Source organism: Vespa velutina, chromosome 20, assembly GCF_912470025.1.
Source record: "Vespa velutina chromosome 20, iVesVel2.1, whole genome shotgun sequence".
Lineage (NCBI taxonomy): Eukaryota > Metazoa > Arthropoda > Insecta > Hymenoptera > Vespidae > Vespa > Vespa velutina.
The window spans coordinates 1,101,557-1,116,556 of record NC_062207.1 but is presented as its reverse complement, the minus strand read 5'-3'; the positions used below and the strand labels follow the sequence as shown (position 1 = coordinate 1,116,556).

General features: G+C 29.0%; 1 protein-coding gene across 4 annotated transcripts in view; it reads left to right on the top strand.

The window, feature by feature from the left end:
- Window positions 1-15,000, top strand: part of LOC124956172 (glycogen synthase kinase-3 beta-like) — a 49,446-nt gene that overhangs the window by 5,358 nt on the left and 29,088 nt on the right. Inside the window, exon 1 of one of the 4 annotated variants that reach the window (XM_047511645.1) lies at window positions 209-337. The exons of the other annotated variants lie outside the window; for them this stretch is intronic. Within the exon in view, the coding sequence (XP_047367601.1) occupies window positions 310-337 (28 nt within the window). The 5' untranslated portion in view covers window positions 209-309. Of the gene's footprint in view, window positions 1-208; window positions 338-15,000 lie in introns of those variants that run through there. 4 annotated transcript variants of the gene reach the window in all.

The window sequence follows — 15,000 nt, the reverse complement described above, 5'->3', positions numbered from 1 at the left end:
TTTTCTGCCCTCTTAATTTTCTCTCTTTTTTTTTTTTTTTTCCTTGTTTTAATTTTTCTTTTTTACTATTTTTAATTTTTGTTTCCTTTTATTTCTTTTTTTTATTTTTTATTTTTTATTCTTTTTTTATTATTATTTTTTTTTCTATTTTCTATTTTCTTTTATCTTTCTCTTTTCTTTTTTTTTTTTTTTTTTTTTTTTTTTTTTTTCGTATCGACTACCAAGGTGTTATATCGAAGTGTGTAGTGTGGCTCTCTGTGTGTACCCGTGTTCTCTCGATCTTTATATCGAGGAACAAAATCTACGTAGATGCTGCAACCGGTTACCGAAGAGACTTGTAAGTCTACGTGTTTTTTTTTATTTTTTTAATTAGTTTTTTTTTTTTTTTTTTTTTTTTTTTTTATGAGAAAAAGATAATAAATAAATAAACTAGAATAGAGTGGATAAATAAAAATGAAAAAAAAAAGGGGGGGGGAGGGTGAGATCGAGAAGATAAATCTTTGAGATTATAAGAATGAGGCCTCTGTATATGCGCAAGCGCGTCTGTTTGTGTGTGTGCTCTTTCATTGAGAATATTAAATCAAAATGATTGATTTTTATTATATATATAAAAACGGTAGGTTATCGATCTTTTATATTCATCGAATATGAATCATCATGTTTGAGAATTTAAAATAGAATTATATTCGTTATATTTATAATAGAGAATTAACGATTGATCTAATTTGAGAATTAGTAGTTAGATAGAGAATTAATAGTTGATCTAATTTGATTAAATCAACTATTAAAATTTGACGAAAACTTTTTATTGTTAAATATTATTAATATTATTTATAATATGTATAATTATATATATGTATATATAATTTTTAGTTAACGTTATTCTAAAAATTACGACACCGATAATTCTATTAAAACATAATGATAATAATAATATTAGGTTTATGTAAAAATAATTGCAGTATTTACAGGTAAATAAGTATCGAACAGTACAGATAAAAATCATAATTATTCTTGCATCATTCTAATGATCATAATAATAAAAGAAGAAATATTAATAAAAATACAAGCATCAATAATAATAAATAATTCTATAAATCTTATTTAATTAATATGAGAAATCTCTATTAATGTAAACATTAGGTTGGAAACTATGAAACGGTCGTTTTTCTTTAGTTATTTATTTTCATTCGACGCCCGTTTCATAGTTTCCAACCGAATAATTGATAATATAGGGGGGGAAAAAAAAAAAAAAGAAAAAAATATATATAAAATTTATTATTACGATCGATCAGATATAATTTCCTTTGGTTAAACTCCTATAAGAGAATAAGTTAAATGAGATAGATAAATAGAGAGAGAGAGAGAGAGAGAGAGAGAGAGAGAGAGAGAGAGAGAGAGTCCGTAAGATATTAAAAGTTAATAAGATAGGAGATGTAATATATAAAATTAGAATTAAAAATAAAATCGATGCATTTATTGTTAGTAGAGTCATTTCTTATACTCATCATTTTGCATCCCAGGTATCGTCGGTCATTTCGTCTCTTGGTGAAACACACTCGTCTTGCACTTTTATAGTTTCGCTTCACGTAGCTCTCCTGTCTTTTTCACGCTACGATCGTCTTTCGTTCCAGAATAGTTTTCCACGTCTCTATCTATCTCTCTTCTTCTTCTTCTTCTTCTTCTCCTCTTCTTTCTTCATCTTCTCTCTCTCTCTCTCTCTCTCTCTCTCTCTCTCTCTCTCTCCTGCGCGCGCGCGTCGTGTTTGCTTCTTACGAAGAGGGTCACGCTTGATGCTGCTGATGCTGCTGCTGCTGCTGCTGCTGCTGCTGCTGTTGATGGTGCTGGTACTGGTACTGGTACTGGTACTGGTACTGGTACTGGTACTAGTACTGGGGTACTCTAGTGCTGCTGTTGGTACTGCAGGTACGATCGTACTAAAACGGAATAAATGCTTTCCTCGGGGATATTCTCCGTCCGTGGACGAATACTACTCTCAGGCTATCCGACCTCTTAAATTATTCCAAAGTCTTTTTCCAACCTCACGAATTCCGCGTGAATAAAATATTCCTCGTATGTGCCAGCAAATATCGACCGTCTTGGACGGTAAGAGAAAGACAGAGAAAAAGAGAGAGAGAGAAGATATAGATAGATAGATACGAGTAAAAAAAAAATGAAAGAGGGATAGAGGCTAGTCACATACAGAAAATAAAAGAGAGAAAGAGAGAGAGAAAGATAGAGAGAGAGAGAGAGAGAGAGAGAAGACAGTCACATACATAGATTAAGAGAGAAAAGAGTGTCACAGAAAGCAAGAGACAGAAAAGACACTGTGTGTAACATACAATGAATAAGAGAGACAGTAACATACAGAAAGTAAGAGAGAGGTAGAAATATCCATGGAATAAGAGAGAAAGAGAGAAGGAAAGATGGGATAAGTATAAAGAAAGGGTAAAAAAGAGATAGAGAAATATGCTAAAGTGGATTAATATTCTAAACCTTAAGATTTTTATTTCCTCTCTCTCTCTGTCTCTTTCTCTCTCTCTCGCATATATTTATTATTTTTTTTTTTTTCTTTTTTTTTTTTTATCTAACTAGTCCAGTTTGCCTTCTTCTTTACCTCTTCAAGATCTTTAAAGTATTGTATGTAGATAGATGTTACTAGGGGTAGGTGCATAGGAAGATGGAAGAGAGGGAGGAATTTTCTTTTATACGTATGTAATACGTATGTATGTTTATATAGGTCTCTCCCGTACTCGATATACATAGGTATATACCTTGGACGTTTCCCAAAGGTCTTCTTTAACCCACTTAACTGCCAAAAAAAAGATGACGTACGTTACGTTGCACTGCCGATAGATAATACGTCGTAAGCTTATCAAACGGATAGATCTATCAACGTATATACACCCATATATATACATACATACATACATATATATATATATATATATATATATATATATATATATTCGAAACGCGTTAAAAGGATTTTATCGATGACGATTAGTGGTAACATAACTATCGATAGTTACGTTCGCCAAGCTTCTATAGAAACTATCGTAAATTTATTTCTCTCGATAATAAATATTAATGAATCAATACGTTAATTATTTTCATTAAAATAAATAATGTTAATATTATGTTAAAATATGTAAAATATTAGATTATTTTATTAGAATCCCGTTTATTCGTTCGTTCGTTCGTTCGTTCGTCGGTAATGTATCAAATTTTTTTTCCTGTCGTTGATAATCAATGAATTAAATATTATTTACTTCATTATTATTATTATTATTATTATTATTATTATTATTATTATTATTATTATTATTATTATTATTATTATTATATAATTATTTATTAATTGTATAAAACAATTAATAATTTATTTAATTTATTAATTAATTAATTATATTTTGGAATATAATTTTAAAAGAATAGCGTATATACGCATACATAGACACGTGATCGCATACGATATTAGATATTATATTAGAATTATTAATTTATACGAAATAATATTTCGACGAATTATTGGACGCTTAGATTCGATAAGATCCATTCGAGATGGATAAGAGGAGGTGGAGGAGGAGGAGAAGGAGGAGGAGAAAGAGGTGGAGGAGGGTATATAAGCTCACGTATTATAGAACGTCGCGTCGATTATAATTTCGTGCCAAAATACGGTGCGCGAGTTAATATCATGTGTATAACGGCCCCGACGTGTCATAGGGACGAGAATAGCATCAGATGTTTTACCGTTTCAGCGAGAAAGTTTATACGGCGCTTATACGTAAATCCGATAGCCACTAAAGAGACCATTCTCATAAATTAAATGATGATTCTCGTGAGACTTACTCACGATCCAATACTTATTATCCACCTTTTGAATTTACCGTCAATACCCTCGATCGACTATCAATCGATATTTTCAATTACTTTGGTAAATAGAATTTATCCCGCTTTTTCTTTTTCTTTTTTCTTTTTCTTGTTCATTTTTTCCTCCCCCGCCATTTTGTCTTTTTTTTTTTCTTTCTTTTCTTTTATATATATATATATATATATATATATATATATATATATATATATATATATATATATATTTATACTGTAAACAAATGTCATCTAATTGATTATCATATCGGATTTTGTTTTGTAAAATGGGAAAAAAAGATGCAGAAATTCTTTCTATACATCGAAAATTAATTATCGTCGTGTTTATTTTGTTTTGTTTTGTTTTTATTTTATTTTATTTTATTTTATTTTATTTTATTTTATTTTATTTTATTTTATTTTATTGCAGATTTCGTCTTACATAAGAAAGAAACGAAGAAATTCTTTATATTTTTTTCCCTCCTGTTATTTCCATTTTATTTATTTTTTTTATTTATTTATTTATTTATTTATTTATTTTTTTATTGAATTTATTTCACAATAAATGTCTTTTTTAAAAAAAATAAAACGAAGAATTTCTTTAATTTTTTTCTCCGTATTATCTCCTTTTCATTTCTTCATTTATTTTATTTTTTTATTTGTTTATAATGAAAATTAATAGTCGCCGAATTTATTTCATTAACAAATTTTGCTTAAAAAATAAAAAAATTCCACTTTTTTTTTTTTTTTTTTTTTTTTTTTTTTTTTTTTTTTTCATGTTTATTTACATTCTTCAACGTGGAATTTTCAGTTTGAATTTCGTGTGATCAAGGAAAAGAAAAGAAAAGAAATTATGATAGAAATAAAAAATAAAAGAATGAATTATAATAATAGCATAAGCTTTCGAAAGAATGCACAATTTTTTACTCTCGATTGAACAATTTTCCACTCATTCTTTTTCCCTTTTATTTTTTTTTTCTTTTTTTTTTTTCTCTTAACATTTTTTATATTAAAATACAATTAACGTCAAGTTCGTATCGAATTTCGTTTTGCAAAAAAAAAAAAAAGTTAAAAATAAAAAATAAATTATAATAATGATGTAAATTTTAGAAAGAATATGTACAATCGCGCTTACTGTCGACTGAACAATTTTTTACCCCTTTTTATTATTATTATTATTATTATTATTATTATTATTATTATTATTATTATTATTATTATTTAATTTTCTTTTATATTTCGCTTACATTCAAACCGAATCAACGTAGAATTCACGTTGGAGTTCGTTTCGCGAAGAAATAAAAAAAAATAATAAAATAATAAAATAAAATAAAGAATAATAAAAAGGATAAGATTATCTTTCTCTCTTTTTTTTTTTTTTCCAAACCGAATCAACGTAGAACTCACGTCGGAGTTCGTTTCGCAAAGAAATAATAAAATAATAAAATAAAATAAAATAAAATAAAGAATAGTAAAAAGAATGAGAAGATTTTCCTTCACATTTGTTTTACATTCGCATCGAATCAACGTAGAATTCACGTCATAGTCTATTTCTTGAAGAAATAAATAAAATAAAAGAAAATAAAAGAAAATTAAGAATAAGAAGAAGAAGAAATTAAGAAGAAAAAAAAAAAAATAAAAAAAGAATAAATTATAAACGATAATTTAAATAAGCTTTTAAGAAGAATGGACAATTTCTGACTCGATTAAACAATTTTTTACTCGGTGTGATACGCTCAGAAGCATGAAGTAAACTCGGGGAACGATCAGGGCAGGCAAAGAGCGTATTCGTGCAAAGTCCGCCATGCTCCGTATAGCAAAGTGGGTCAATATCCTGGTGGTGGCTGTCGCGTTGACGTCGGCGTGTCATTCGCCGTACATCCTCGAGCAACGACGCGAAATAAGGTAGACATTTTTTCCCCCCATTTTTTTTTTTTTTTTTTTTTTTTTTCTTTTCTTTTCTTTTTTTCTTCGTCTTTTTTTTTTTCAACTAAGCTAGAATTTTTCGATGTAAGACGATAGGGGTAAAAAAAAAAAAGGGAAGAAAAAATAAGGATAGAGAGGCGAGTGGGCGGAGGGAGGGATGAGAGGAAGAGAGAATAAATTGAGAGGGGGAAAGGAAGGGATGAAGAGTGAGAGAGAGAGAGAGAGAGAGAGAGAGAGAGAGAGAGAGAGAGGGAAAAAAAAGAAAGAAAGATGTATCTGTCTACTATAGGCGCAGTCGACGTGCTTAATGAAAAATTTTTAATTAGCATTCGAATGCGCATGCGCGTTCGTTCATCAAGAACAGTGTCATCGACAATATATTAATCGTGTTACTATCTTTAGAAAATTTCCTACCCCATCCTATCCGCCTTTCGTTTCGTTACCTTTCTATTTTTATCTATTTATCTATCTATCTATTTATCTATCTATCTATCTATTTATCTATCTGTCTGTCTGTCTGTCTGTCTGTCTGTTTGTCTGTCTATCCAATTAATTAGCACGTGCTTTTGTCGATATAATTATATTTATATAATGAAATAATTAAATATTTCTATATATTTATGTTTTTGTTTTTCTTTTCATCTTTCTCTCTCTCTCTCTCTCTCTCTATCTCTGTATCTATATTTCTATCTCTATCTGTATCTTTTTCTCTATCTAATATCTTTTGTCTCTTATGAAAGAGCGTTTAAATAATTTTCGTGTAAAAGCACGAAACACCCGGAGCTTTTTACAAATCTCGCGGTATACCGGACAGAATCTAATTACACTTCTAACGCAAACTTTTCGAGCTTCGTTATAAGCTAAGTATATACGACTATTATATATACATACAAACACACACACACACACATATATATATACATATGAGAAGTTGAGTGTCGAGCTCTTTCGGTTTAATATACAGACGTTAAAGCAAAAGCTTGTTGCATGCGTTCGAAACAAATTCTACGGAATCTCATTTGTATAATAATAATAATAACAATAATAATAATAATAATAATAATAATAATAATAATAATAATAATAATAATAATAATAATAATAATAATACTCGCTAGACCGTATAGAGAAAGTAGTTAATGATACTATCGGCAGAATTTTGTTTTCTTTCTTTTTTTTTTTTTTTTTTTTTTTCTTTTTTTTCCTTTTTTTCTATTTTATATCATTTGTTTGTTTGTTTTTTTTCCTCTTTTGTTTTTATAAATTAAACAAAATTATTCGAAAGTTTACGATAATTCGTTCCAATGTTCTATTAGAAATTTTGATTATGATCGATTGTAGATAATAACGATTATTTCTTCTTACGAACGCAAAGTTGATATATTCTTAAACATTTATCTAAATTATCCAAAGAAAATCTATGTAATAAGATATAATTATATAGTAGTTAGATGAAAAGTGAGATAATATAAAGAAAAAGAAAAAAAAAATCCAAGAAAGAAAGGAAAGTGCTTTTTTATCAGATTATTATAACGAGGCACAATTTATTGACTTATTTATTTCTGATTTTGAAAAAAATGGAATATTTTCAAATATATATACATATATATATATATATCGAAATCATCTTACATTTATCATTTTAACGAAATTATCTTGAGTATATGTAATAAGATAGATAAATAGGTAAAAAATAGAAATAATATTATATATATATATATTAAAAAACATAAATATTAATAAACTGACACAAATACCATTATTAATTTGTCATAACAGACAAAATTGATTAATTTATTTATTTCTTCGAATCTACAAAATTCATATTCATAAATATTAATTTAATCCTATCAATAATATATCTAATCTATTTAAATTAATAATGTGTACACCCACACCCATACACATATAGAGAGACATGTATTATATATTAGGTTGGAAACTATGAAACGGGCGTTGAATGTAGATGAAAAAAAAGAAAACTAAACAAAAACGCCCGTTTCATAGTTTCCAACGTAATACAATATAATGATATACTTATTAATGTAAATAATTTAGATAAAGTAATGGTATATATAATTTGTCTAAATTATATATAAATTAAAAATATAAGTAACATTATAAAGAGGAAAGAATGTTTAAATAATCAAATTATATATCGATTTATATATCTATCTATATTTATATACTTTATTTATATTTTTTTATGCCTTTCTCAGCTCCTCTCTTTTTTTCTCTCAGAATAGTATATTAATTATATTTATGTATATATATATATATATATATATATATATATATATAAAATAAAAATCGATATCCAATCATTTTTATTAACGATCCAATCGCAGTTCGCAAAGCGCATGCGTAAATGCGTAAGAGTTTACTAATGGGATCTGGGTCAATATGCCCCTATGATATTAAACTATTCGCAATAGAGAGACCAGAGACCACGACTACGTTGGCGATGGCACGCAAATTTTACCTCCTACGCTTCTACAGAGAGAAAGAGAGAGAGAGAGAGAGAGAGAGAGAGGGTGAGGGAGAGAAGGGGGAACTCTCGCATCGATCGATGCTTTTGATTCGACGTCGTCCACTTGGACGACGACGAAGAGGAAAGTGGACTTTGATAACGTTCACCGTCACAGGGAAATTCTCTTAAATCGAATAAAATCGTTTGATTGTCAATTTCAGGCCACCCTTCTATAGCTGACTCTACCTTTAAGATTATTATGTCGAACAGTATGAGAGAAGTCTTTTTTATTTCTTTCTTTTTTTCTTTTTTTTTTTTAATGATAAAAATAAGAGAAGATTTAAAGCACTTCACATTAATCGATTTACGACGTTGTGGGATTATCAAGAACTCTATTGAAACATTGAAATGTATACGTGGATTTTTTTAATTATTATTAATCCTTTTTTTTTCTTTTTTTTTTTTTTTTTTTTTTTTTTTTTTGTATATATGAACATTTGACTTTTGCGCGCTCTCTCTCTCTCTCTCTCTCTGTGTGTGTGTGTGTGAGAGAGAGAGAGAGAGAGAGAGAGAGAGAGAGAGAGAGAGAAAGAGAGAGAGAGGTACTATGCCAAAAATCTTTTTTTGGATTCGTATTTTGTAGATCTCACTGCGGATATGCAGCTTTTAATCCTTTGACTATTACAGTTAAGAGAGATAGAGAAAGGAAAAGAAATAAATTATATTTCTTTTTTCTATTTTCTTTCTTTTTTTCTTTTTTTGTTTCTTTTTTTTTCTTTTTTTTTTTTTCTTTTTCTTTTTTTTTTGTACTTTTATAACCCGCTTTTTTTACAAAATAAATTATGTGTATATATATATATTTTTTTTTTTTTTTTTTTTTATTTATTTATTTATTTAAACGGTAAGAACGTTATCCTAGATAAGATGATAAATTAATAATGGCAGAGAGGGATGGGAGGGTTAGTGGGAGTATAGTTGGGGAAGGTAGAATCGTGCGAATTAGTATAACGAAATTAGTTTTAAGTTAGTCGTTCGACGTTGTTCGAGGGTAACTAATTTAAAAATAATCGCACGTGATCGTTCTCTCTCTCTCTCTCTCTCTCTCTCTCTCTCTCTCTCTCTCTCTCTCTCTCTCTCTCGTTCCCCCGTGCGATGTAATTACGTATCGATATCGCTCTCGGTTGCCAGGCAGACTTCGAGGCAACGCAAAGTAAGGTGGTGTAAACCAGACCTCTCCTACTTGTGTCTTCGCGAGCTTTCTCAAGGATCGATTATCCTACCAACGGAATCGTCCTGACCCGAATAATCATCAACTTATGTTACTCCAGGAATCGTTCGACATTGTTCAAACGGTTGTTATTCGGAAATCGATTAATCGTGTCTTGCTCTTCGATATTATCTTCTTTATCTCTAACAACGTTTCAGTTTATCTGTTATATAATCGATGACCTTGATATTAGATCGATCGAATTTCATTCGGATGGCGGCCATTATCGAGAGGTGGCCGATTTAAAGAAAAAGAAAGAAAGAAAGAACAAAAAAAAAAAATAGAAAAATTACGATTTAGATGATCGTCATATAAAATGATCTTTGCGGTGCAAATTGTTGAATTTTTTATTTTATTTTTTTTTTTTTTTTTTTTCTTTTCTTTTCTTTTCTTTTTTATTTTTTTATTCATTTTTTTTTATTCAGTTTTTCCTTTTCATTGTTTGTTCATTCATTTATTTATTTATTTATTTATTTATTTATTTATTTTAAATGTGGAACATATTTAATATAATAAATACATAAATAAATTTAATAAATATTGTAATCTTTTGCGAGTCTTATATCATTTGTTTTCTTTTTAATGGTATTACAAAATATAATAATGCGATTTATTATAGCAATTTATATAATATTAATGATAATTATTTTCTTTCTTTTTTTTTTTCCTCCTTTATATTATTTTAATTATGGAATTATCAATGATCTTGTATAAGTCTAATCTCTTAGATCTTTTAACGATAATTAAAAAAAAAAAAAAAAGAAAAGAAACGAGAAAGAAAATAATATAATGAACGCGATTTGATATAGCGATCTATACGATCTGTAAATTATCTGTCGGTATAAATCGTCTATAAAAAAAATTACTTCACTTCTCCCTCTTTCTTTTTTCAATTGTTATATATTAAATTACTATAATACCAATCGTGTATAGCTTTAATTCCTTAATGATGATTGAAAAATTAGTATGATTCGTAAATAAGTATGATACGATGAAACGATCTATTTAACAAATCTATTAGATAGTTAACAAATGATCAATATTTTTTTTTTCTTTTTTTTTTTTTTTTTTTATTACAGTTAAATCCTTTAATAGTATAATCATCGTAATCACGATATATATTTGTATGTATAATTTCAAAATTATTAATAGAATTAAAACAAAAGGGAAAAAAAGTTGTCACATATTCCGTATATAACACACGCGCGTGCGCGCGCGTGAAATTATATAAAAATAAGATGAGTTTTTTTGATGATGCGGGGGGAAGGGGGGGGGGGGGGGTAGAGTGGCAGGGGGAATGAAAAATCATTTTTACTAAAGTTTTCGCTCATTCTCTTACACGCGCACGCATACTTTTTTTTTTCCTTCTTTTTTTATCTCCCTCTCTCTCTCTCTCTCTCTCCCTCCCTCTACCTCTCTCTTTTTTACGCACACACACTTTATCTCTATATCTATGACTCTATCTGTCTCTCTCACACACACGCAAACATGTCTCGTGTTTCTTTATCTCTCTCTCTCTCTCTCTCTCTCTCTCTCTCTCTCTCTCTCTCTCTCTCTCTCTCTCTCTCTCTCTCTCTCTCTCTCTCTCTCTCTCTCTCTCTCTCTCTCTCTCGTTCTCTCGCATATACATACACGCAGACAGCAGACAGACAGACAGACAGACGGACAAACAGATAAAGAGGAAAGTATACTCTCTTTCTCCGTCTCTGTCTCCTTTTTCTCGAGATACTGACGAAATGCTTATATTATTCGCTGGAAAGAGTAAGACGAATCTCTCTTATCCGCGTCCTCTCTCGTTCATTCGTTCATTTCGACAGTCGTTTTTAAATAGAACGCCTCGCATCCGGAAACCCTTCGCCTTTGCGTCGTTTCCCGTTATTTCACGATAATGAGACGGAGGATACGTACGTACATACATAAATACATACATACATACATAAATATATATACATATATAAATACATAAATACATACCTACATATACGTATACTTTTCTTCAATTTAAATGTTTCTCATAAACAAGCTATTTCACCTTATCTTTCCTTTTTTTTTTTTTTTTTTTTTATCCCTTTTTTTTTCCTTTTCTTTTTTCTTCTTCTTCTTCTTCTTCTTCTTCTTCTTTTTTTTCTCCTTCTTTTTTCTTTTTCAATCGAAAAAGAAAAAAGAAAAAAAAACATGTTTCCTTTCCCAAATTCTATCTCACAAATTGTCACATAGATAAATTGATAAATAATCGAACGTGTGTTCGATTGATTAAATTGTTATCCTTGTCTATTTGTTTTTTTTTTTTTTGAATAGCTCTTTTTACCAGCTAACCATTTATATTTTGTTTATATTTAAGAATAATAAAGTTTTATCTTCTAAATATCGCTAGAGGGCTACAATATTTTGTAAATATTTATTTCTATTACATATATATATATATATATATATATATATATATATATATATATATATATATATATATATAATTCTATTCGTTAATTTAGGCCTTTTTTTTCTTTTTTTTTTTTTTTCTTTCTTTCGAGATAAATTTGATCGAGGGTTTCCTCGATGATCTCACGCTAGATTTATGTGATCTTGGTAACGAGCCAATAGAAGAACGTCCTTTACTCGATTACGTGTGAGTTAGTCCCAACCATTACCCCCCCTTCCCTTCCCACGATAATTTCTAAGTACTTAATCTCTTGAATTTATCGAGTTTTTTCTTTTTTTTCTTCTTCTTCTTCTTCTTTTTTTACTACTTAAGGAGAACTTGAGATGTTTTTTTACTCGATTTTGATGGATTTAGAAAGATTTACGATCTTGTATACGAAGAAGTATTTAAATCGATGATTTATTGCTAAGATTCTTTCAAAAATAGTGAATGAGTGAATGGTGGAAGATTGAAGAAGAAATGATACATGAAACTTCGTAAGGAACCGAAGTTCAAATATTTTAATTACGTTTTTACGAAATTTATATATAATCATTTAAGAGAGGAATAAATGTTAGAAGTAATATATGATGAATTTGTAGGAATTCGTGCGACCATTATAATTAATTCTTTCGATAGAACGACTTCGATTAAATTTAAAAAAAAAAAAAAAAAAAAAAAAAGAAGAAAAATATGAATCTAAAGGAGATACAATTCAAAATTGAAAAATATAACGTGGATCTATGTCAAGAAATAGATACATGAAAATTCGTAAGATTTTCCTTAATTTCTTTAATTTAATTTATTTTTATTTTATTTAATCTATTTCATTAATTTTTTCGATCAAACGATTTAGACAAGAAGAAAAAAAAAATCCAAAGATACGATTAAACGGAGAAGAAATAAAAAGTGGTAGAGGGGGAGGGGGGGGGGAAAGTGAAATAATAAATAAATTAAAATCCTTGAGAATTCGTATGATTATTTTTTTTTTTTTTTTTTTTTTTTTTTTTTTTTTCCTTTTTTTTTCTCATGACATTCTATCGAGCGATTTTCAATAAGAATTTAAATCTAAAAGATATACAATTAAAATTCGTATATAATTCCGTATCGACAATTTTAATTACGTAGTAATTCCCTACAAATTTATTTTTTAGTTTGTACGAAATTAGATATTTAGATTTAAAAGTATGTCAGAAAGGTGATAGGGTGGGGGGAAAGAGAGGAAGAGAGAGAAAGAGAGAGAGAGAGAAAAAGAGAGAATATTCGAATAGAATCGATGAAGAACGACGGTGATAGATAGTGATAGATAGATATAAAAAAAATGCAATCGTTAGTCCGATAATTTTCACGGGTCGCCAAGAGTTCGACGAGTTTCTGGTGACAGGCCAAGCCTTTAGGGCGGACCACGCCTTGTTTTTCTCGTCTCAAGGTCAACGGCGGACGACATCATTGCGTACGAGAACAGTCAACGAGAGATGTCTCTTTAAATTTTTCATCCCTTTCTCTCTTCCTCTCTATCTATCTATCTATCTATCTATCTATCTTTATCTGTTTCTCTATTTTCTCTCTCTCTCTCTCTCTCTCTCTCTCTCTCTTTCTCTCTCTCTCTCTCTTCTTTCTTCCCTTCGTTTCGTCTTCTTCTTTTGACCTACTTTCCACTAAGCTATCCTAACTGTACTCATAGAAATGCTTGTAATAAGCGTGTGAATAATAAGAAAAAGAGAAAGAGAGAGAGAGAGAGAGAGAGAGAGAAAATATAACTATTATGCGACTAGGCATAAGAAAGAGAATTTATAGCTGATAATGAACGATATATCCGTGATAACAATCTTCCACTATCTCTATTTTTATTCTCTCTCTCTCTCTTTTACTCTCTCTCTTTCTTTTTTTCTTTTTCTTCCTCTCTTTTCTTTTCTTTTTTCTTTTTTTTTTTTTTTTTTTTTTTTTTTTTTTCGTTCATTCCTTTCAAATTTACTCGCTTAATCGTTCTTTCTGTGTTTATATTTGAATTCTCCCATTCCCTTCGTTCGCCTATCTATCTATTTATCTATCTTTTTGTATTTTATATTTTTTTTAATTAACTTTTCCTTCTTTCTTTCAAAAATTCCTATGATCATCTGTTTTTCCTCTGTCTTTATTTTCACTATCTCTCTCTCTCCCCCCCCCCCCCTCCCTCTCTATTTTATCTTCTCTTTTCATCGTTCATTTTCTTCTTTCTTCAGAAATATTCACTCGTCATCTTTATTTTTGTCTTTGTAGCTCTCTCTCTCTCTCTCTCTCTCTCTCTCTCTCTCTCTCTCTCTCTCTTTCTCTCCCTCCCTCTCTCTCTCTCTCTATCTGTCTATCCATCCATCTTTCTTTCTCTCTCTCTCTCTCTTTCTACTTTTTTTTTTTTTTTTTTTTTTTTTTTTATATTATTTTTCATCTTTTTCCTTATTAATCGTCCTTTCGTTTTCATTCTTATCTTTAATATTCACATTCTTCGTCACCTTTCCCCTCAGACTTTTGATTTTTAATCGTTGTTATTCTTCTATCTTTCATTCTCCCCGAGATTTATCTTCTCCCGAATCGAACTTTCTTTTCTTATCTAATATTTTTACCTTTTTTCAACCCTAACATTTCTACCTTTTTTCTACCCTAATATTTCTACCTTCTTTTATCCTAATATTTCTATCTTTACATTAATATTCTCTCTCTCTCTCTCTCTCTCTCTCTCTCTCTCTTTCTATCTCTGTCATCGTTCATTTTATTCGTTTCTTTAGAAGCGTTGACCCATCAATCTTTATTCTTCTCTTTATCTTTGTATACTTTTTTCTACTTTTTACATTGTTATTATTCATCTTTTCTTACAAATATTTGTTAATCCTCCTTTCTTTTTGTTCTTATCCTAATATTCTCTATCTCTCTCTTTCTCTCTCTCTCTCTTTATCGTGCAATTTCTTCTTTCCTTAGAAACGTCGACTCATCATTTTTATTTTTGTCCTTGTCTTTTACTCTTTGTTCTCTCTCTTTCCCTCTCTTTCTCTTTCTCTTTCTCTTTCCTCTTTCCTCTTC